The sequence below is a fragment of the Xiphias gladius genome, chromosome 15 (genome assembly GCF_016859285.1).
Source record: "Xiphias gladius isolate SHS-SW01 ecotype Sanya breed wild chromosome 15, ASM1685928v1, whole genome shotgun sequence".
In the NCBI taxonomy this organism is placed as follows: domain Eukaryota; kingdom Metazoa; phylum Chordata; class Actinopteri; order Istiophoriformes; family Xiphiidae; genus Xiphias; species Xiphias gladius.
In genome coordinates this window covers 26457467-26481050 of record NC_053414.1, presented here as the reverse complement: position 1 = coordinate 26481050, position 23584 = coordinate 26457467, and the positions used below count along the sequence as shown (strand labels likewise).

The 23584-nt window shown below is 42.5% G+C and overlaps 2 protein-coding genes across 3 annotated transcripts; both read left to right on the top strand.

The window, feature by feature from the left end:
• The first annotated feature begins 715 nt into the window (after positions 1 to 715).
• Positions 716 to 11718, top strand: pi4k2b (phosphatidylinositol 4-kinase type 2 beta). Its single transcript, XM_040147319.1, has 11 exons — positions 716 to 1269; positions 5817 to 5968; positions 6574 to 6654; positions 6779 to 6898; positions 7154 to 7285; positions 8028 to 8181; positions 8599 to 8669; positions 9153 to 9255; positions 10076 to 10209; positions 10394 to 10453; positions 11162 to 11718. The coding sequence occupies exons 1-11, from the start codon at positions 897 to 899 to the stop codon at positions 11333 to 11335; spliced, it is 1554 nt and encodes a 517-aa protein (XP_040003253.1). The 5' UTR covers positions 716 to 896; the 3' UTR covers positions 11336 to 11718.
• Positions 11719 to 15443: 3725 nt separating this feature from the next.
• On the top strand, positions 15444 to 22022 carry htra3a (HtrA serine peptidase 3a). 2 transcript variants are annotated; one of them, XM_040147512.1, is made up of 10 exons: positions 15444 to 16276; positions 17501 to 17606; positions 17813 to 18035; positions 18558 to 18752; positions 18953 to 18985; positions 20010 to 20124; positions 20296 to 20346; positions 20466 to 20514; positions 20757 to 20852; positions 21082 to 22022. In XM_040147512.1, the coding sequence occupies exons 1-10, from the start codon at positions 15853 to 15855 to the stop codon at positions 21248 to 21250; spliced, it is 1461 nt and encodes a 486-aa protein (XP_040003446.1). In that variant the 5' UTR covers positions 15444 to 15852; the 3' UTR covers positions 21251 to 22022. The 2 variants fall into 2 exon arrangements, with proteins under 2 accessions (XP_040003446.1, XP_040003445.1); XM_040147511.1 differs by having other exon boundaries at positions 15446 to 16276; positions 20010 to 20154.
• Positions 22023 to 23584: the final 1562 nt, after the last annotated feature.

The following is a 23584-nucleotide window of genomic DNA, read 5'->3' as shown; positions in this document are numbered from 1 at the left end:
CCCAGATCGAGTCAGTTAAAAGTCAGATTATTTTTTCTTCAGATTTGGTAAAAGTCTTCTTAATAAAACATTAAAACTATGAATGAAGGCTGTTCATGAGCATAACACCTTGATTTTATTACTTATTCCATGAAGAGGAATTAGATTGAAGCTCAAAGTAGCTTAATTATGCAGTTTAAGAGGGTGATTGTTGACTGAAGTTAGCTTGGGTTAATGAAGCTTTACATTAGGGTTTCAAGAACTGTTTACAATATAAAAGTTCCTTTAAAAAGAGACGACGGACAGACAAAGAGGAAAAACCGAGGAAAACGTTTCAACGTAGGCCGACAAGTGATGTCCTAATAATTATTAGCTTAAAATGACTGACTCACAAAGCCATAGCCACCAGTTTTTACTCACTTAACCTCCGATGAAAAGCTATAGGCCTATTTGTTTTTGTTGGCGTTAAAAGTATTTATGGACTGTAAAGCTAATAACGGCCTTCATTAGCTACAGAGCTATATCAATTAGGGGCGTTTTAACTTAACAAAGTGGACATTGCACAAGATTTCTATAATAAAAATGTGGTAGAGAAATATTTTTGCCGGGTTGATGTTTTCAATTTTCGGCGGTACGGACTTCCCAAGGAGCACCTGAAGGCAGCTTTAGCCAATTGGTTTTTGTTTCATGTTTTTTTTTTTTTTTTTGTAATGCAGCGCATGCGTGATGGGCTAAATAGGAAGCAGAAGAGGCGAGCTTGAAGGATTATGTGGACATATAGGTGAGCGAAAGCAGCTGCTTTCGAATAATTTGTTTTGGGGTTTATGCACTCGAGCCTCTTTAAAATGGAAGGCTGACAACTTGAACGGAAGTCGGGGTAATTTACTGCACTTGTACGTATTAAAAACTGAGCCACAATGATGTCAGAATGCGACCCGACGGAGACAGAGACAGAGACAGAGACAGAGACCAGCGAGCCCGCGTTGGCCACCGGAGCAACAGCAGTATCTGTGCTGGAGTCTAACTTTCACTCCACGGACCCTCCGAAGGTATTATATGACAGGAGCCGTGTGGGTTTGGGGCTTTCGGCGAACCCCGGAGTCGCCGTTCGCATTTCGGACTCTTGTGAAAGCGTCTTGACCGAGCTGGAGACGGATGGCTCCGGCGAAGAGGCGCTGTTGTTACCGTGCTTAGCTGGAGGCTCGTCGTCTCCGCGGGGTGTGCGAGAGAAGCGGAGCAGGCGGAACAGGCACAGCTCGTCGTCGGATAAAGACACCTTGGCCTCCCCAGGTAATCGTGTTGGATCAAGGCCTTCGAAATCTTATTATACCTATTCATAATTAGGAAGTTAGGTCGGCGAACCGATTCTCCATGAGGATATGTCCTGAGTAGCGTGCTTTTGGCACATATGGTTCAGTGCAGAATAACGCCGACTGTTAACCGGCAGATGTGGAGATAATAGTGAATGCAACGTGGTCAAAATGTTGTGCTGGTATGTAAGCCTTCTGGGGTACAAACCATTTCACTCTGCCTCCCACTGGGACCCCCTCAAGGGGCCCCTTGCCTGATTTGGGAAACAAAACTTTGCCTAATGGCAAAATAAAAAGCAATAGCTTGCTGCCTTGGTATAGCTGAAAAGTCCCAGGTTTAAAAAAAAAAAATAGATTTCATGTCACATTAAAGTTATGTGGGTATTTGGCTTGTGTTTGCATGAAGTGATGTCTGTACCCTGTGTGTGTTTTTTCCAGTCAGCTGATGTAATAGTTGCATGTTATCACCTGGTGATAGGAGCTGGCACTTTCACCTGGTGACCTCAACACTACAAGTCCAGCCACGAGTACAGTTTAATTGTGTAACACATTTTAAAATGTCCTCACAGTAAAAGTCCATTAGTCGTACTTATGGTATATATTTTTTTGAGTTTCCTGCGTTAGTTCCGAGACCTATACAGCAGGTGTTAAGGTTTCTAGGCAGATGTTGTCTTCCTCTGTATAGCTGAAGACCCTACATTGCTACAGAGACGAGGCTAATATATTAATATCATCTTTTTTTGATGTTGTTTTTTTGCCAGTGTATTGTTTGTGTAGCTTATCTGTTGTCATTCATATATTCACGGCACTGGTTTTGTTTTGGACTATAAAAAGAAAAGGTTTGTAAAGGGGAAAACAAAGAAAAGGTGATCTAGTCAACATGGAACCGGCACATATTCTCACTTAACTGCTAATTGGATTTAACACCACCCCCCCTCATACCGCCCACCCTTTTTTTTGCCCTGCAACATCATTTTTGAGCATTTGTTTCCTCCTCGTTTCACTTCTATTGGTCTGTGTCTCTCTCTTTCTCTGCAGAGAGCTATTGTCCGACAATGTTCTGTCAGGTCCAGAAATCTAGGCCACAGGTAGATACGCAGAGCCTGAAATCGCAGGTGTTGGTGTCCCGTTTCCTGTGTCCTTTTGGAATAATAGTTGTCAGGTCTAGAATTTCAACACAGTTTTGAATCATTGCATTGCTAATCATGAGTAACACATTGTAGAGAGCTGTTGTACTGCGTTGCTTTGTATGACACAAAATGTCATTCAAATCAATACTGCAAATTGTGGCAGTCGAATTCTACCAAGCCTATCTCCCAGGACCGGACCTGAATGTTATGTGAGGTTTTACAGGTCAGTGGTAAAATTTACATGCATCCAACCCACTAAGCTGCATTCAGCTGCTCACCCATTCTTGCAGCTTTCTTTCACCAGAGTCCATAGTTTGCCAGAAGCAGTAAGCAGTGTGTATTTATCTGATTTAAGATTACACAGCGTACATTTTAATCTCAATTTATACATTTGCGTACATTTAAATACACGGAAACATTTAATCACGTTGCTATGTAAACGTAGGTAAAAGACTTGCAGTGTGTAGATGCATCAAAGCCATGAGCTTGTAATGACTTGCATCTACAGTTGTGTTTCAGTGTGGCCGCACATCTTGGCCTGAACCCCTTTCAGAATGCAGTGTTGTGACATTGCACGCACAGTGTGCACTGTAGTTCAGCGGGTCTCTAGAGCTCTGAGTGAGCAGCGCTCCCTCCATGAAAGAGCTCTGCTGGGCCCCATTAACTGACCAAGGGTTCTGAGAGACAGGCATTAGTGTGCAAAGAGACACACAAACCCTCTGTAGTCCAGTACAGTGAAGTGGGAATTTGGGAGAGAGGAAGTATCCATGTGTATTTACTTTCACTCTGACTTTCTGCAGGGTGAGAAAATGGAAAGGGAGAAGCAAAGAGACATTTCTGCCGCCTGCAGTCACACTGCACAATGACATTATCATGTACTTTCATCAACAGCACAATCCAGTGCATCGTCCTTCATCAGGCACGGCAGTTGAATAAACACATCGAATTTATTGTTGGAAATTAAATGATGAAGATAACATATTGTGTCAACTCTGCCTTACACAGAGAAAAATCTTGCCGTAAATCAGCGACAGCCTGCAGGACTTAATCACAGTCTATCTCTGGGTCCGTGTTGACATCATAGTATTTCCACATTAAGGTCAAGATGGAGATGTTTTTGAATAAAGGTCAGCTTCACTGGAGACAAAGTTGCCTTCATGGCCACACGTCTTGTGGCAGGGGGGTACATGAGCAATTAGAACTTGCTTACTCTACGTCCAAGATGACATTGCACACACACACACACACACACACACACACACACACACATCACATGTGCTCCAAATCATGGTCATCTATAGAGTCCCTATAGATGTAGACTGTGTGTGCCAGTTCAACTTTTCTTTCAGTTAGTGGAAGTTGGGTTCATCTGGAGGGCTGACAGCCTCATTATGAGGGAGTGTGCTGTAGAAGGATCCGGTCCACTGGTGGGACTTGACCAGGTTAGAGTTACTGTACTTTTAGGCTCCATCTAAATGCATGGTTTAAATAATTTGATAGTATGATCTAGGCTTAGCCAGCGCTAGAAGTGTAGCCTATCTTAAAATTAGGTGCACCTCGTGCACCCTTGTGGCTTTTGGGAGAGATGTCAGTGCTAATATTTTGAAGCTTTTGTTTTTTGGATGGATGGAAAATAAACCATCACCCAATATGGAAAGAAAAACTGCAGCTGGAATAACATCAGAGACCCCCAGTGAAGTAAAAGGTTCAATATGAATTTGTGTCGGTAACACCTACATGTTAGGAAATTTTCTTCTAGGTGGTCAGCTCTTGTCTCAGTGGTCCACATTACTAACACAACCCTGACAAGCATCTAGTACTTAGAAAATCCAGATCACGGATGTAATATTTGCATATCTCCATCCTTTTGTTCTCTCTTTCCTCCTTTTTAATTTGCTTCTCTCTCCACCCCCTTCAAGTGAATTAGCTTCAAAGCTATCTTTTTTTCTCCTTATCTCTCTGTTACAAATGGCACGTTAACTGTCCTCCCGTCCCTTTGTCCATTCTTTCCTCCCCTCCCTCCCTCCTCCCAGTGTCTGTCCCTTCATCTCTCCCTGCATCCCACTGTGACTTTAGTGTGACTGATAAAGAGCATATGGAGCCTATCTGTGAGCTGACTGTACTGCCCTGTGTGAAGAGAAGAAGGCAGAATGTGTCGTGTCATATAACTAGGCTTTCATCACAGGAAAAATTAGCACCCCCTTATTCATCACAGAGCAGTCACGTCAAGAGAATTATATTGGATCTACAAGGCAACCATAAATGCCATAAGTTGCAGAGTCACTCGTTTAGCAGTGTTGTCTCACAGCAAGATCTTTGTTTTAATTCCACTGACCAGCTGGGGCATCTCTGTGTGGTGTTTGCATGTTCTCTCTGTGTCCATGTGGTTTCATGCCACAGTCCAAAGACATGCAGGTTGGGTGAATCTGTGATTCTAATTTGCCCATAAATGTGTTTGTGTGTTTCTGTGTGTGTTAGTCCTGTGATAGACCAGCCAACTGTTTTACCCCACCTCTCATCCGGTATCTGCCGGGAACAGTTCCAGCCTCCCATGGCCATGAATAGGGTTAGCGGTTTAGAGAATGGATGGATGGATGTCCCCAGTTGCCTCTCACATACAAACTGTGTCCATGATATGACATAGTAGAATGGGTAATTAGCGGAGAAACAGTAGATGGAAAGATGTAGATAGGCTTAGCGAGCATAGAAACGTACATTATTAGGATAAAATTGTTATCATTTTCAGTTAATTTTGCACTTACATAGAAATTTAACTTACTACAACTTTGTTTTGGGCCTTTAAAAAAAAATCTGTGTTCACTTTCCAAAATAATTGATATAGATCATCTTTTTACTTTTAAATAGGTTTTGCAAAGATGACCCAGATCGGCTCGGAATGCTTTTCAATATTCTTCATTATTTACACACAAATTTAAAGAGATATCTTGCATCCTTAATGGCATTCTGCTCCGTTTAAATGCTGAGACACAGGTGACAGGACTGCCATGTTTTCCATGGTTGGGGAGTTGGGACAATCTACAGTGATCTCTGATTGAGGGTTTAACCATTGAAATTATGCCACTTTTTCCTTTTTAAAATAGGTGTAGGCCAATGCATTTGTTATGACTGTTCCCATAATAGTTGACATTGAAGCTAATGATCTAAGAATTTCGAGGGTCTTTCCTTTTTATATTGCTTTGAGAATCACCAAAATGTTTTACCAACATATTTAAACTGCATGACATTAAAAGTTGTTTCCATACTTTGGAAGTGGCACGATGGTGCAGTATTATTGTTCCATTCTTTAAGAAAAGCGCTCGCTATTTTACTGTAGCACATTCCGATTGCCCACAGTGTAAATATGAATTTTAATATTCTTAATTTATTCCCATTCTAGGTACCAACAGTGGGGACTTCAACCATTTCCCTGACGATCCTGAGTTTTCAGATATTATCCAAAGGGCGGAACAAGCTATCGAGAACGGGGTCTTTCCAGAGAGAATTTCACAGGGTTCCAGTGGGAGCTACTTTGTCAAAGACCCAAAAGGGGTGAGCTGGGGATAGAGACAAGGAGGGTGACAAGGAAGGAGCACGGACGAAAAACAGTTTTTATAATATTTCAAAACTTTTTTTTTTTTTTTTTTTTTTCTTCATCAAAGTTTACTACCTGCCCAATTCTCTTTATCATTCTAGTTCAGGTTTCCTAACCGGTGATTAGGTGTGCCAGCTTTATGACACTTAATTTACTGTAAGCGCCCAATAAGAACCACACAGGAGGAGGAATCTACAGCAGACGCTGAATGATGCAACCATTGATGCTCGTGTCGATAACAGATAGCAAGCACACACAATTAGCATCACATTAACAAGTTTAATGTACACTACAGGGAAAGGGTATTGATCTCTAACTTGTCAGCAGCATCTTCATCACTTTACAGCTGTTGCCTATAACTTTGGAGTTCTTGCCTGTGGTTCTTTTTATCATTTTCTTACAGGTCCCGTGAAATGTAAAAGTGCTATTTCTGTAGAGTAAACTTAGGTACATGGTGTTACTGTATTTTTCCATGGTTAGCCAATTGGCCAATATTTGACAAATTGCAATTTTCTTTGAATTTTTTTTTCTTTTTTAACGTCACTCTCTTTTCCTGCTACAGAAAATCATTGGTGTTTTCAAACCAAAGTCAGAGGAACCTTACGGTCACCTGAACCCCAAATGGACCAAATATTTTCACAAGGTACACAGTGTCACATGTTTTAATCGCCTGGAAATAATGTAAACACAGAAACACTGTGAGCCAGTTTTTAAAACAGCTTTCTCAAGGGTTTATGGTTGTTCTTTGGCTTTCCCTCTCTCACTAGCTGTGCTGTCCGTGTTGTTTTGGCCGAGGCTGCTTGTTGCCTAACCAGGGTTACCTCTCAGAGGCTGCTGCCTCACTGGTTGATACCAAGCTCGGCCTGGGAGTCGTGCCAAAAACCAAGGTGGGGCCCAGAGAGCATGCATATTATTGCATTTTAAAGTTTACGCAGCTACAGCGTGTGGTCAGGCTCTACCTGAATTTAATTGGATTTGTTAGTTTATTGTCACATTTAGTGAACACCTGAATGAACCTGGACGTAGAAGTGATTGGACTCATTTTCTCTTTTACATATTTCTAGCTGTGGGAGAAATTATCAAGCAGTGGTCACAAGGTACAGCTAAACTACTGTTAAATGAGCATCTTCTTTTCGTACCAGGTGGTGTATCTGGCCAGTGAGACATTCCATTACAGCGCCATCGACAGGGCAAAGTCCAGGGGGAAGAAGTACGCCTTAGAGAAAGTCCCCAAGGTGGGACGACGCTTCCACAGAGTGGGGCTGCCACCCAAGGTGGGTTCCTTCTGGGTATAATGCCACCAACTTTTAGTTGTTTAGTATAAGCATAGGCTGGAATCTCACCTGTACATTTTGAGAAGGCTTACACAAATGGTGGAAATTAGAACAAATACTAATATATACCAGTACTGATTATAAAATTACCATCTTTTTGATTCAAACAGTTTCTTTGATGTTTTACATATTTGTGTTTAAGTCTGCTGTCTTGACATTATGAGGGGAAAGAGTTGTTGTCTCAGTGAGCGGAGGGCTCAGAATAGCTGCTCATGCAGTCCTGGCAGAGGACAGTAGAAGGAATCGTGCAACGCTGTCTGTTTCTGTGTTCCCTGAAAAGACAGGTTTATTCAAATACATACGTCAGGGGAAGCTTAAATGTCTTCTCTGATTTAAATTGTGTTTGTCTTTCAGACAGTGAATGGATCCCATCTCTTTTATAGTGTACTGTACTCACCTCCAGTGCCAATTTTAGCATATAATCTAAAACCTGTATAACAATCCATTGTAAAGCTGCCTGTTTCTCATCTTCTGGGTGATGCATATCTTTGTAGATGTTATATTTCAGCTGTCATACACTGCTGACATTTTGAGTGATTTACTTTACTATTTCACATTACATCATTACACCACACCGCATTATTACCATACAAACAAAAAGCCTACTATTTTCAGAACACTGATCGCTACGCTACAATGGCGATGTATGCTTATATGATGTTTTTCCTGCGTGTGTTTCAAGGTGGGCTCGTTTCAACTGTTTGTGGAGGGTTACCGTGAAGCGGACTACTGGCTGCGGCGCTTTGAGGCAGAACCGCTGCCAGAGAACATCAGGAAGCAGCTGCAGTCACAGTTTGAGCGGCTTGTGGTGTTAGACTACGTTATAAGAAACACAGGTGAGGGTGTGTCTGTGTTGACATTTTAACACAGTGTTTACTTAACTTAAACACAGCATTGGATAAGCAACCATCAGTTAAACTGTACAGTGTTGACTATTGGATTAAGAAAGACATTCATCATATTTTACTAAAAAAAGTGTCTTATTTTGCACAGTAGCCAATTGTCATTGTCACCAGCTGTGTTTGGCACGTCATAGCCTCTTGTTGATATTGTCAGCCTATTAGCAAGTTTTTTATTTTGTTTTTTTTTTTTACTGTGTATGTGAGTGTGTGTGTTAAATTGTATTTGCACTTGTCATTTTGACCAATAATTCTGAAGGCTGTAGATCGTGCTCTGTCTCCTCAACTTCATATCTGGTAATGAAAACTTGCTCCACGCTTTTATTTCCCCTTTATCTTTGCCTTCCCCCTGAGATCGAGGGAATGACAACTGGTTAATCAAGTATGAGAAGCCAGGAGAAGAAGGAGAAGGAGACAGACAAAAGGTGAGGTTAAATACACACATGCCTGAACTACTGGAATGCCGATGCACTTTCATCATAGGACACAGCTCATGTTATTTTGGGGCAGCAATGCGAATGATTTTGAGTTTCTGTTCGTATGCTATAGACACACACATACGCAAAAGCATAAGCAAAAAAACACACCTGTGTACTTGATGCTCTGTCACTCATTCACACACAGGACACACAGAGGCCACCATAAGCAGACAATAGCTTGGATATTGCAGGTCTGGAACAAACCAGTGCCCCGGTGACCTTGCTGGTTAGAACAACCAGAACACTATCTGACTACTATCATCAGTCATTGCTTGCAATGTATTGATAAATGAGCAAAGGCTGTCATCTATCTGTCCAATTAATCAGCCCTTTGGACAGTGATCAATAACTGGCCTGGTCAGTGGTCATTAATCATTCAGTCATTTAATGTTGATGTGTTTTGTGATCTTCTTTTCCCCCTCACTGCAGGATTCAGAGTGGCCAGAGAACTGTCCAGACTCTTCCATTAAAATTGCAGCAATTGACAACGGCCTGGCCTTCCCCTTTAAACACCCGGACGAATGGAGAGCCTGTATGTTGGTCTCTTTTCTCCCTCACAACTTTTCATTTATGCCCCGTCTCCGCAGCTTGTTGTCTCTGTCAACACCTACTCATTCCTAATAATGGTATAACCAGAAATTTATTGATTTTTCATCCTGGAATCATTCTTTTTTTTTTTTTTTTTTGTCATTTAGTCTGTAGAATCTACAAAAAATGGCAAATGGATATCACACGTCACCAGAGCACAATATAATGAAATTATTTTGCAAAAGAACACGTTTTTAGATTTTTTTTTTTTTTGTTTTGTTTTGTTTTTTAGATTCTAAAGCTGTAGCCAATCAGGCCTATGAAAGTAATTCTCAATTAAAGGAATAGGTTGACATTTTGGGAAATAATCTTATACCACAGTAAGGCCTTATGTGAGAAATATGAATCTAGAGCCAGCAGATTAGCTGAGTTTATCATAAAGACTCCCCATAAAACCCCAACATTTAGCTTTTTGCATGGATTACACAAACGCAATGTAATATGTTAATTAGTGAGCTGCAGAGGTGTTTTTGTCAGATTTTGTTGCTTTTAGACGGAGCCAGACTAGCTAGTTTCTACGCCATAAAATAGTATGCTGGCTCAAGCTACATATTTACCGTAAAGACATTAGAGTGGTTAGGTCTTCTCATCTGTGCTCTCGACAAGAAAGCAAATAAGCGTATTTTTCCAAAATGTCTAGCTGCTCCTTTAGTTATAGACAGCTGTGAAAGAGCAAAGGGCATCACTGTAACGGCAGGCAGAGGTTGTTGAATGTCATACAGTGTACTGACAAGCTGCACCTTTACGTTGTCTCCTTTCATCAGACCCGTTCCACTGGGCATGGCTCCCCCAGGCTAAGGTGGCCTTCTCCCAGGAGACCAGAGACCTGGTGCTGTCGCGCCTCTCTGACATGAACTTTGTCCAGGACCTCTGTGAGGACCTCTATGAGATGTTCAAGGTACTGGGCACGTTCTCTCTTTTCTTCCCTTTCATCTCAGTACGCTGAGATTAAGATTAAAATTGTTTTAATAGTCAAGGAAACAAGCCGCCGTCCAGCAGCAAGGTATGGTGTGCATGTTTGAATTGAGCGACATGTGACACACGGGACACCTGCAAACATGAGTCATTTTCTTTCTTTTCAGACGGACAAAGGCTTTGACAAAACCATGTTTGAGAGACAGATGTCTGTTATGAGGGGACAGGTGAGTTTTCTTTTTCTAAACTGATTATTCTTGACTGTGCCGTTCCTGTCAGTTTGTCTCTCTTGTATGTCATCTTTTTTGTTTGTTTTTTTTGTTTTTTTTGCCGTTATTTCCCTTTATACTTGCTCTCCTTTCTTTCTCGTGCCCCACTTTCAGTCACTTCCGCTGTTGGCTCTGTAACCTCATCACCACCCGTCCTAACCTAATTTCCTCCCCCTTCCACTCCCCGTCTGCTGCCCTGCCTCACCTCTCCGATCTTTCTATTCTGTTCACCTGCACCTGCTTTCCTTTTACCTCCCTGGTCCGTGCTTTAATGCATATGAATGCTAAATGACCACTGAGTGTGTTATAGCATATGCAAGATTACACTGGGATAAAAGAAGACAACAGCAGATAATTAATTCTCTGTTGATGTAGTTCTTTACTGTGTCCAGTGTTGTCCTCCTTGTTGATGCCAGTTTGATTTATTTTAGTGTCTTCACAAAGTCCTTTAATGAGTCACAGATAATATTTTTATTTTATTTTGAAATTATCCTGTTTGAAATTAACACACAGGTAAAGTTCAACCAAAAACTGTTTCGGCAACAGATTAGATTACATTTAAATGATCCAGGTCTCAGATTTCATATGGTGCTAGGTGCACTCAGAATGAACTTATTTACACTGCACAGTTTCTCTATTTTAATCATGAATCCCGTTTGTCCCCAGGTGTTGAACCTGACCCAGGCGTTGAAGGACGGGAAGAGTCCCATCCAGCTGGTGCAGATGCCCCGGGTCGTGGTGGAGCGCAGCCGTTCAGGCGGCCAGGGACGTGTGGTCACACTGGGAAACGCCTTCACGCAAACCTTCCACTGCAAGCGGCCCTTTTTCTCCTCTTGGTAATCAGAAAGGGATGAGGAGGGGAGCTGAGGAGAGAATCTGCAACAGCTGTTTTTCTGTCCTGAAGTCAGTCCAGAGGCGAGGAAGGATGTAATGAGGGAGGACATGAGAAAATCACACTGGAAACTGCTCAAATTTGAAGAGGAAGACATGAGGGTAGAATGTGAGATGAGGAATGGTTTGTGAAGAAATTGGGCTTGGGCCCATTCCTCATTTTGTGAAGAGAGCACAGAAAAGCATGGGAGCTAGAGAGATTGGCATACCAGTGTCTTTTAGAGACCTTGGGGCTCTTTGTGGTTACCATGGTGACCTGATTGGATAATCGGCTTTTCCACAGAGGTGGGCTTTGTTTATTGTTAGGAGGCAGAAAGGAGGGATTTTTTTTTTTTTTTAAATCGACCCAAAGTACCTACTGAAGTCTCTTGTAAGATCTCTTAGTGGGGCTAATGGCCAAAGAACCAGCACTTACAAACCACAAACTTACAGATCTGTGGTCCAGTAGTGTTTGGGAATCTAAAGGACTGGTTTCACAGATCTCTCCAGAAAGTGAATTTTTCTCCAGGACAATGTCGATCCTGGTCTGGGATTTAAAGTCCAAAACAATTTGCTTTTGCCTTGTAGGATTACTTATTGAACTATAGATGTGCACTTGCGCTGCTGGAAGTGTTTGACTAGTTCCACACAACTTGGTCGAACCACTCTTTACCCAGTGTTAGTTTTCAAAACCACATCTGTCTTCTACTCTCACTACTGCCAAAATCTGTTAGTGGATGGAACAGTGAAAAGCCTTGATAAGAGAATATTGCTGAAACTTGAAAATAAAATTTGGAGGAGGAGGACTAGGAATAAACACATTGCTTGAATGTAATCTGTTTACGGTTTCTACACAGATTCTTGCTCCTAAACATTTCAGTACGAGTGAATACTGTCAAAAAATAGACTTTTCTCGTAACAATGAATGTATTTATTGTTTGACATGTATTTAATTGCTGGCAAGCAGCTTTCTCTCGAACCTCGTGGCATGGGGGATGGAACTTCGTCGCTCCCCTTTATCATACATTATGTGAAGAGGAAAAAACAAAACAGAGGACAATATTTCACATTTGCTTGATGCTGTTATGTTTTCTTATGTATGCATCTTGAAATTTTTATTCCAACTCAATGATTGTATGAGAAAAATTGTATATTTAAAAGATGAAAAATAAAATTTTGGAAATTTGAATCTTTGCTTTGGTCAGTTGTACATTAGTTTCACAGAAAAATCACTGTTGATGGTTTAAGGGAAGAAAGCTCATGAAATGGTACCAGTCAGCAGATTAATTAGATGTTTAAATAAGTGCTGAGGGAAATTACAAGATAAATAAGAGTATTATAACTGTGTATATTTACAGCTGTCAAACAGTATTGACAAAGGTGTGTTCAGCAGAGCTATTTCTCTTTACCTATGGCAGGGCCATTAAGCTTGTAGACTTAATGATTAACTGATGACGGTAGCAGTATTGCCTCAAATGCAGATTAACCTGCAACCTGTACACTTTGAACTGTACATGAATTTGGTGTGCCCTGTTTATGTAAAAAAACCAAACCAAAAAAATTTTTTAATTGTGTACTAAGCTAAATTGCCTGACTTTTGAATGTGCAGTAGGTAGCCATAAGACTGTGATTATGATTAACAAAAAGTATTGTAAAGGCAAAACAACAGATCCAAACAGAAAGAGACCGGTACTTTCTGTCTTCCGACTGGATCTCGAACTCAGCCATCCAACCTGAAGAAAACTGGAAATTACTGCAAATACTTGGTTTTTTTTTTTTCATTTTTGCTGTGCCCTCTGGGTCAGTCTTTTTTTTTTTTAAACCTGACTTGTCCCGGTACTTTCTGTCTTCCGACTGGATCTCGAACTCAGCCATCCAACCTGATGAAAACTGGAAATTACTGCAAATACTGTTGGTTTTTGTGCATTTCCTGATTGCTGTGCCCTCTGGGTCAGCCTTTTTAAACCTGACTTGTCGTTCCTAACTCACTGCACATCTAGTTCTGCAAATAACAATTATTTCCAATAATGCTTGATCGGTCAGTCATATTTTTGAGTCATCGATTAATCATCTAGTCGATGAAATGTCAGATCACAGTTTCCTGATTTCCTTTTTTTTTTTTTTTTGTTTTTGATGTTCAGTTTAGTCTGTGAAAGAGGAAATACCCTAATGTGAGACACTGGAACCAGTTTATGTTTGCCGCTTTTGTTCGGTAAACGACTTATTGATTAAATGATCATCAAAAGTGTTGCCGATTTTTGGCCGATTCGTCAATCGACTAGTGTTTCAGCACTAGTTACATCTTGAAGGTGCAGATTGGAGGAGCAATGCCGAGCATAACTCTTTAGCCTGCTTCACCACAGTCCAAGGTTACTGTGTATCGTAGGAACACGGTGGTACACAGTGACCTTTTAGAAAGCAGTCTCGCCACCACCAAAACCTTCTGCAGGGGTTAAACGACATCACGGTTGTGTATCTTAAATGTAACTGAAAGATCCTCATACTCACAGCTGGTGCTACAGGTTAGACTGAGGCACTGATGAGCACCTGTTGGTATGTGGACACACACACACACACACACACACACATGCATTATTAACCCGCCCTCGTGTACATATCTCTATATGCACGTGCAAGCGAAACACATGCACAAACACACCCCCGCCTACTTAAGTCTGCTTCTCCCCAGCCACGACGGTGGCACAAGGGAGATATGGCTGGAGAGCGTCGCCACGCACACTCGTCCGTTTAGGCAGCGCCCACACGCCCTCAGTGAAACGCAGCACACATCTGGAGAGGAAATAAAAATATGAAAAGACATGTTGTAGTATCACCAGTGTGTGTGTGTCAGCACTGAGGAGCAGGGTGACACGTAGCCTTGCTTGACACTGCCCTCATGTGGAAAACTGTGCCAGCACCCACAGGCACATAGAAGAAGAAAAAAAAAAGCACAATTTCAAATGTGGATTTTTCATCTATAACTCAAAGTCTTTAAATATGGACATGAAAAAACATATATGATCACACACTGTCTAAATATTACTTTTAATATTGTTTCTAGAATAGATAGATGAATTTATAGAGCTGTTTGTTTGATATTAGGATGTGCAATGTTTTGTATTTTGCATTTTAAACCTGCAAACGTGAATTCCTGGAAGAGTACAGAATAAAAGGTAGACAGGACTATTACTTGTTCCGGGTTAAAGTGATTGGAGAAAGAGCCCTTCGCTCCAGGTTTCTCCTGTGCTCAGCCCCCCGTGGACTGAGATCTATAATGACCTGTCCTCCTCTGCTCCTTCAGCCAACATTCTTCCTTTACCGCCACGAGCAGGCCTTTCCCGCAGCTGCCATTTTGACTCTGCCCTGCCCACGCGCCCCAGTAGGGTCACGGCTGTGTGAGGCGGCGGGCCCGCGCGAACCTCGCCGGCACCCTGAAAACTGAAGCAGCTGAATGGAGTGCGGCCACCGTTCACTTGGCTGACTCACAGCCGGGCTTTGCCCCCGTCCGGCCGTAAAACCGTGGAGTCGGAGGACGAGGATTCAGACACACAGAGAAACGGCAGCCGCGTGAGAGCTGGAGCGCGTGTCACTCACCTGTGGACGAGCCTCAGCCTGCTAGATGTCGATGAGTGAAGAAGCTGGTGGCCTCGGGACTGAGTTGGCCCGGTCCCGCTAAGGCACTTGACCACGAAAGAAGAAAAGAAAAGAAAAGACAGGGCGATTGTATTTTTATTATATATGTGATTTTGCTGGGAGATCGACCACGTGTTGCAGGTGCGGGGCACCAGGCCTTGTCACAAACCCATCATCTCCAGGTTACTGTGAAAGGGGAGTAGAGTTTAAGGAGGGTAAATGATGAAAAGGGATCTGAAGTCTCTATTCTAAGAACTCAAAGTATGTCAAGAATATTGATCATAGCATATTTTGCAGTGGCAGCAGTATTATATATATATAGTCGGAGACACGGGTCTTGTCCTGCTCGGACAATGGTTGAAGTGAAACCATACGTTCTTGTGACCTTAATGTCCACATTTACCTTAATGTCCTTAGTGACCTAAACCCCCCCACGGAATCACACGGCGCGCGGGATCCGACCTGCCCCGTCGCCGAAAGTGTGCTGCGTGGTTCCCCGGCCACTAGGCGGCGCGCGTGACCGCAGCAGCCCCGTGGGTCCTCCGGACCCAGCGATGCCCGGTCACAAGGCTGGTGAAGTCCGCAGACACCGCTGACTCGGCGATGTCCGGAGCGAAAGCCTGCACAGAGCGTAGAGAACGACTTTGATATAGCTCCAACCATCCCCTAACCTGCTGAGTGAAGTAGCCAGTAGCGGCTGTATTTATTTATTCATTTTCATTTTTTGTTTTTGTTTTTAATTTCGGGTCGTAACACAAAGCAGTTGGGTGTTTGGAGATAAAACATTTAATATGACCATGTAAGGAATGAATCACCTTTGAACGCGCTTCCTGACGCTGTCAATATCCATCACAATGCAGCTACTTCTACTCGCAGCGGCGCTGGTCTTTACGCGCGACCTGGCCGTGGCGGCGCGCTCCGGCCAGTGCGCCTCCCGGTGCGACGTGAGCCTGTGCCCGAGCCCCAGCTGTCCCGGCGGGTACGTCCCGGACCGGTGCGACTGCTGCCTGGTGTGCGCCCCGCGGGAGGGAGACCCCTGCGGACGCGAGGACGACCTGCCCTGCGGGGATGGCCTGGAGTGCAGGATGCCCGCCGCGGGGAGGCGGCGGGGCTCCCGGGGCGTCTGCCGGTGTAAGACGGAGCAGCGGGTGTGCGGAAGCGACGGGCAAACGTACGGTAATGTGTGTAAGATGAGGGTAGCCAGCCGCAAAGCCCGACAGAAGGGGAGACCAGAGGTTAGCCAAGCGCACAGAGGACCCTGTTCACCTTCAGGCGCAGGTAGGGCTGCTGTAGCTTCACACGAGTCTGGGATCACATGTATGAGGTTTATGTTGCAGTAGTCGGACCCGACACACTTAGGATACTCATTTTGCACACAAACAGTGTTACTCCGCAGTGCTACCATCTAAAAGTAATGACAGGAATTGCTCTTTCTTGACTGAGGCTGTAGTTTTGCTGTAATGATCACTCTAAATCCATACCTAGGTTCCATGTCTTCATTGTATATCTGGAAATGCGCTCGCTATTTCAACACATACTTTAATACTGAATTTTGCACTTTACCAGAGAATAAAGATCCAAATGCGGATCATTCTGGATATGGGAATAATTATCATTATTTGATGTTCGCCTTCCTCAGTGTATCACTCATGCTCCTCAGATCCTTCCCTTCCCACAGAAGATAGACAGACAGACAGATGGATAGACAGACAGACAGATAGATAGATAGATAGATAGATAGATAGATAGACAGATAGATAGACAGACAGACAGATAGACAGACAGACAGATACATAGACAGATGGATGGACAGACGGACAGATAGACAAACAGACAGATAGACAAACAGACGGATAGACAAACAGACGGATAGACAGATACATAAACAGATGGATAGACAGATACATAGACGGATGGACAGATAGATAGACAGACAGACAGATATAGATAGACAGGCAGACAGACAGATAGAGAGACAAATAGATAGAGAGACAGACAGAGAGACAGACAGACAGACGGACAGATAGATAGACAGACAGACAAATAGACAGATAGATGGATAGAGAGACAGATAGATAGATGATAGACAGACAGACAGACAGACAGACAGATAGATAGACAGATGATAGATAGATAGATAGATAGATAGACAGATGATAGATAGACAGATAGATAGATGACAGACAGACAGATACATAGACAGACACATAGACAGACAGACAGATAAATAGACAGATAGACAGACAGACAGGTGATAGACAGACAGACAGATACATAGACAGATAGATAGGCAGACAGATAGATGTTTCACATTTGCCATTGGATGTTAAATTTAATCTGTTTTCCGAACTATTTTACATTTCTAACCTCAACACTGGTCTTCTCATTTCTCTTGTATAATGCTACATTGGAGATTGTGAATGACTGTGGAGGATATATTGTGTGCGTGCATGTGCGTGCGTGTGTGTGTATTAATGCAGTGGGTTCTTCGTGTCAGTATAGGTTTTCCCTCGGTCCATCCCAGCAGCCCTCGCTACAAGTTCAACTTCATCGCCGATGTAGTGGAGAAAATAGCCCCCGCTGTTGTCCACATTGAGCTGTTCGTGAGGTGTGTATTTGTGTAGAGAGAGCTATTTCTTTTATCCTTATCTGCCATCGATATTCCATCTAGAGGGGATTGTTGTGTAAAGGACACACCGGTCTTAGCAGTTCTGCTGCCACTCAGGACAACCTGGACGTGAAAAGCTAAGAGCAAAATACATTTTTACGATTTTTTTGCCTGTTCATCAGTCCCTGGCTTCTTACTCTCTCCAGACATCCTCTGTTTGGTCGCCACATGCGTCTCTCCAGCGGCTCTGGTTTTATTGTGACCCACTCAGGTGTGATTGTGACCAACGCTCACGTTGTAACCATAACTACCACGGTGACAGGGAGGCCCCAGCTACGTGTTCAGCTCCATGATGGCGACGCGTACGAGGCCGTGCTCAGAGATATAGACAGGAAGGCGGACATCGCCACAATCAAGGTCAATCCTCAGGTGAGAGAACAACACTGAAGAGAAGTTCCTTTATTTTTATTTATCTGCCATTCAATCATTTTCACTCTTTTTCTCTTTTTCCAAATTGAAGTGATGTGAAGAAATGTAATTTTCCAGACAGTTTCTACTTCCTTGACCCTTAAATGCTCTCATGTACAAAAACCTTTCTGCACCATTGCACGAGAGCCCACATCTCCGCATGTGTCTGTGCCAAGTCTCGGCAGTTTTCTGCCAGACATTCATATGGCTAGCAGGAATACTTTTATAAACACCAGCTCTGTGACTCACAGACACAGCGCTGATGTGTGTATTCTCACACCAATATCTCAAATACTTGGACAGTTTGGTGAGCCTTAAATTCTTCTTCCTTTCTGTCTTTCTGTCTCCGAAAGTAATTTTTCCATTCCATTCCTGAATTTTTCCCTCTGTACAACTTACCCAGTGTGTCTCTACCTGACACATCTATCTACGTACATGTCCATGTTTTCTCACGTGTGCCGGTGTTTCGGTCTGCGGGAGCAGAAGAGGCTTCCTGTGCTGTCTCTGGGCCACTCAGCTGATCTGAGACCAGGGGAGTTCGTGGTTGCCATCGGCAGCCCCTTCGCTCTGCAGAACACAGTGACCACCGGCATCGTCAGTACAGCGCAGAGAGACGGCAAGGAGCTGGGCATCAAAGATTCAGACATGGACTACATCCAGACTGATGCTATTATTAACGTGAGCTCACACAAACACACACACTCATGTATACACACTGTGTACAGCCTGAGTATTTCTTTTGCTCAGGTCAGATGTGCGTGCAGAGTTTTTTCAAATTGCTTTTGTTGTATTTGGTTTTTCTGTTTTTTTGCATATGTGTCAAAATCACCGATGTGACTGATCTGTTCCTGTCTCATGTTCCTCTAATCTGTGTGAAGTACGGCAATTCTGGAGGACCTCTTGTTAACTTGGTGAGTAGCGCTGTGAAGACTCATGCGATTTTGAAAGATCGTTCAGTAAAACTGTCAGAAGTCCTCATCATCACAGTATCTAAAAAGTGGCCTATGACCCAGTTCTCAGGCCTCCAAATTCTCTTGACCCCATTAATTAGAAAGTTGTCAAGTTGATATGTGAATATGGAGCATCATATATACTCTAATACTGTTTTCGAGAGCACAGAGGAAACTACAAATGCACTCTACAGAAATAATGGTGGTATATTTCAAACATAGTGTTATGTAATAATACAAATTTCAATAAAGCAGTCTTAGAAATGTCCACATCCTTTGGGATAAGCCATCTGTACAGCAAGAAACTCAACATTGGCTCCTGACCCCAAGATCATTAAACTCTGCCAATAGATTGGGCTGAAAATTTATACACTCCTCATTGGATGGTGACAGAGAAAATAAAAGTTGAAAATATTATCATTAGAGGCAAATGATGTGATACGACTCCTACTACTACTCATCCTCTTCCTATTATTACTACTGTTACTATTACTCTTATTGCTGCTACAAATTACAGTAACAAACATGTTCAATAAAAAACAAATGCTAATATAATAGAATATATAATTATATAAAATATATGCATTTTATTCATAGTAATTTGCATCAAAATGTGATAAATCAAAATCCCAAAAAAGAACGGAAAGCTCTCTATCCTTTACTGGCAATACTGATACTGATCTGTATACTGATACAAGCAGCTGTGTCACAGGCATGACTTGGTTCCAGATGTTTGAACTGCTGCCCCCATCTGGGATTTGTTCATGAATTAAGTTAAAACAAAATGGCAATTCAGTCTGAGCTTCAGGATAATGTCTGCATTAGTAACCGCAAGATTTTGCCCCTGTGGCTGTACGCACTGCATTGAACTATGCACAGTTTTCCTTGAAATAATATTTTCAGTCACTGAAATTAGATTTAGGTCTCTAAATATTGAGTTCCTCAAATTCTGCCATATTTGTGGTCTTTTTTTTTTTTTTTTCAGGATGGGGAGGTGATAGGCATCAACACTCTGAAAGTGACAGCAGGGATCTCCTTCGCTATACCCTCAGACAGGATCAGCCGCTTCCTCGCAGACTCACAAACCAAACACAGCAAAGGTCAGGGGTCAAAGCTCGAACAGCACACAGGTGAAAACGAATAGCAAATACAATCCGAGTTTTTACTGTCTGCGATCCTCCTACCTGTAGAAATACCTCCTATGAGGTGGTTCTACTGGTATTTCTAGTATTTCTCAGTAAATCCCACTCCAGTTGTTGTTGTTGTGACAGAAAAGACAAGACTGCAAAGAAGCCGGACAGAGGAACAACATTCTGATGCAGGTGAGAGCTACTGCTGCACAAGTGTTGGTCGTAATGGAACTTCCATGACTGTTTACATGTGCGGGGTCTTGTGCTAGCTTTCTTGAGGACTGAGGTTATGCTTTTTGTGGTGTTTTCAGAAGTGAAGAGGCGTTTCTTAGGCATCAAGATGCTCACAATCACCAAAGAGTGAGTTGTAACAACAAACTTTCACGCATTAGATCATTAATTTTTAATTTACAAATCCTGAGCATTTTCAGAACATCTGTAATTCAGCATTTTTTTAATTGATGATGGACTTTTTACCCATTTTCTTTCAGTGCAATAAGTTTTCGTTACATATGAAAATAATTAAATTCGTATTAATATTAGTATTATTTGTATTACCATTAATGCAAGCATTAGTATTACTGTATTTTTGTGCTTTGCAGTCTAATACCAGAGTTAAAACAGCAAAACCCAGACTTTCCTGATGTCAGCAGTGGAGTGTTGGTGCAACAGGTCATCCCTGACAGTGCAGCCGAAAAGTATGTTCACGCACACATGCAAAAACCCAAGTACACACACGGGAAACTTGCTCAACCAAATCAATGTTCCACAAAGTAGCATTCGTCAGCCAAACTTTGGTATTCCTTCGACTGCCATCATGTCCACATCCATAATGGAATTTATTATGTGTTGATACTGCATTTCTTTTGCACTTCAGACACCCCTGAACCAAATCACTGTCTAAAGTTTCCTCTCTCTGTGTTTTAGTGGAGGGATTAAGGAAGGCGATGTTATAGCGAAGCTAAATGGACAGCCAGTCGAGACCACTGAAGACATTCACGAAGCGTTGCAAAGTGACCAGCCTCTCCTGCTGGAGATTCACCGAGGCAATGCTGACTTACTGTTCAACATCCAGCCACATGTCATAGTCCATTGAACAAGAAGACAGGTCATTTGTTCTAAATTTGAACAAATGTTTGGCAACACAGTATAGTGGCACTAAGATGTCATTTGGCCATGGGCAATGTACTGCAAGGAATTATGAATAAGCTATATATAGTAATATGAACTGGTGTGAATATGTTCAGTCCTGATTTCTAATTCAACACGAAAACAGAGCATTTCCTGTCAACTTGTACCAGTCTGATCTATATTTAGTTTAATGGATTTTTTTCTGAATGAAAATTTTTGGGTGTGTTTTGTCACAGATTTTGTGTGGTCTATGCAGTAGTTTTTACAATACTCAAAATACTGCAGAGGAAAATGTATTGCACTGTAGATTGAGGGAGGCTCATAGAGTTTCAGAATAAAAGCCTCCAAAGAAGGATCTGTACTGTGTGTAGGCCTACTTGTCTGTCCAGGCCGTTCGGCAGCTGTTGTCCATCTGCACAAGAGGCAGGTTCGGCTCCTTTGTTTATGTCTTCTCATCCCACCTCCCTCCTCTCCGCCTGGAAACACGTTCTCTTAATTTAAACAAACCTAAGCTGACATCTAGACACACAGAGTACACACAGACCGAGCAAAGTCCTGTTACTGGAAAAGTCACTTTCACCCTCTCCTGTTTAGGTAATGGAAATCCTCATGCATAACATTTTCTGAACCTTGAAGTTAAGGATGGAAAGTCCTTGTGGGGCTCTTTTGCTGGTGTTTTAGATAATCCAAATGCAGCCTGAAACGAATGAAATAAATTAAAATAAATTATGCACAGATGACTTGAACAAACTCTGTTCTTGGTGGCTTGACATGATGCGGTCGTAGCACAGTGTAAGCTTTGATTTACACAGAAAGTTGCCCCCACCCATGATGACATTACCTTAAGAAGGACTCGTAACCCCACCTGATGTCTGCCTGTGTGAGCACAGCTCATAAACTGGACCCAGACAGACCATCCTCTCTGCTTATTTGAAAAAACGCCGTGCCATGTTACTATTGGCTGTAGCACTGGAAGACGGAAACAGAAGAAAGAAAAGAGAAAAGGATTGGACAGAGATCAGGAAACGAACGGAAAATGTGGTGAGAGAATTTTGAGAGACTACCACCCTGAACAAGTTACCACCCTGTAACCCAGCAGGAGTCATCCTTTAACATGCGCTTCCAAGTCTCAGCTGCCATGTGTCGCTGACCCAGTTTCGTGAGTGTGTGTGGCGTTTTTTCTAGTCTTACCAAGACATACGGTATTGTCACAGAAGAACACCAGACTACCTCAGTAGAGCAAGCACAGGACACAGCTGTTTGTCCTTATACAGACAGAGCTCCACACTGAAACCGACACTGAGCTAGCGCTGATTCAAAACATCTTTTGCTCAAATATTAAGCCACAGTCAGAGTTCATCAGGCTTTTGTGCTAAAATTAGAGATACATCTGCTGCAAATACAGAAGAGCAATATAAACAGCACACTTCCCACAAGGCCTTAATGTTTACATTGTGGATGAGTTGAGCCCCTGTTCGATCCATGGACCGATGAATGTATCGCCATCTAGTGGCCAGATGGTGTCAGGTCTGGTTACATTAAACTTAATTTATGTTTCACAAACAGTCCAGTAGATGGCGTGTCGGGTGTAAAAAGAAAAAAAAAAAAAAAAAATTCTCCTGACATGGCAACTGCTCAGACTCAGATTATAGGACTACTGTCTCTGCGAAGTGTAGCTACTGAAGCAGTCTATATATAGTTCGGGTTTCTGACTGGATCGTTTTGAGGTTAGAGGAGAGGGCATAGTTAAACATCTGGAACCGCAAGACTAACACACGGAGACTGTACTCACAAGTGTCCAGTGTGCCTCTATTCAAGGCTTTCCTGTTGCTAAAGAAAACCTGGTTGTAGTGTGTTGCAGATAAGGTTTGTTGTTTGTTGAAATTCAACTCTGAGAACTTTGGTTAGTGAGGTCATTTTCGGGGGGGGGTCTTCAATCAAAAGGTGTCCTCAATCAGACATCTTTGCTTTCTCTCGTGTACACGTCTAAACCCAGTTGGTTACTGGTGAAGGACAAAAGAAAGCATGCAAAGGGAAAAGAAAAGGTTGTCCGCACACAGAGATTTTTCACCTTCAAAAATTTTCACTTTGCAACATTTCAGTCTACAAGTTCTTTGTTAAGCAAACATCTATGAGGACTAAAAAATAAAAGACCACCCCACCCACATTTAGGAGATTACGTGGTACAAGATAAGACCCATTGACCCCAAAGAGTTTCCCATGTGCAGAAGAAAAACACAATCCTAAAGACAGGAGCATAGACCATACAGGGCATATGTGATTTGTGAATTTGGTGGCT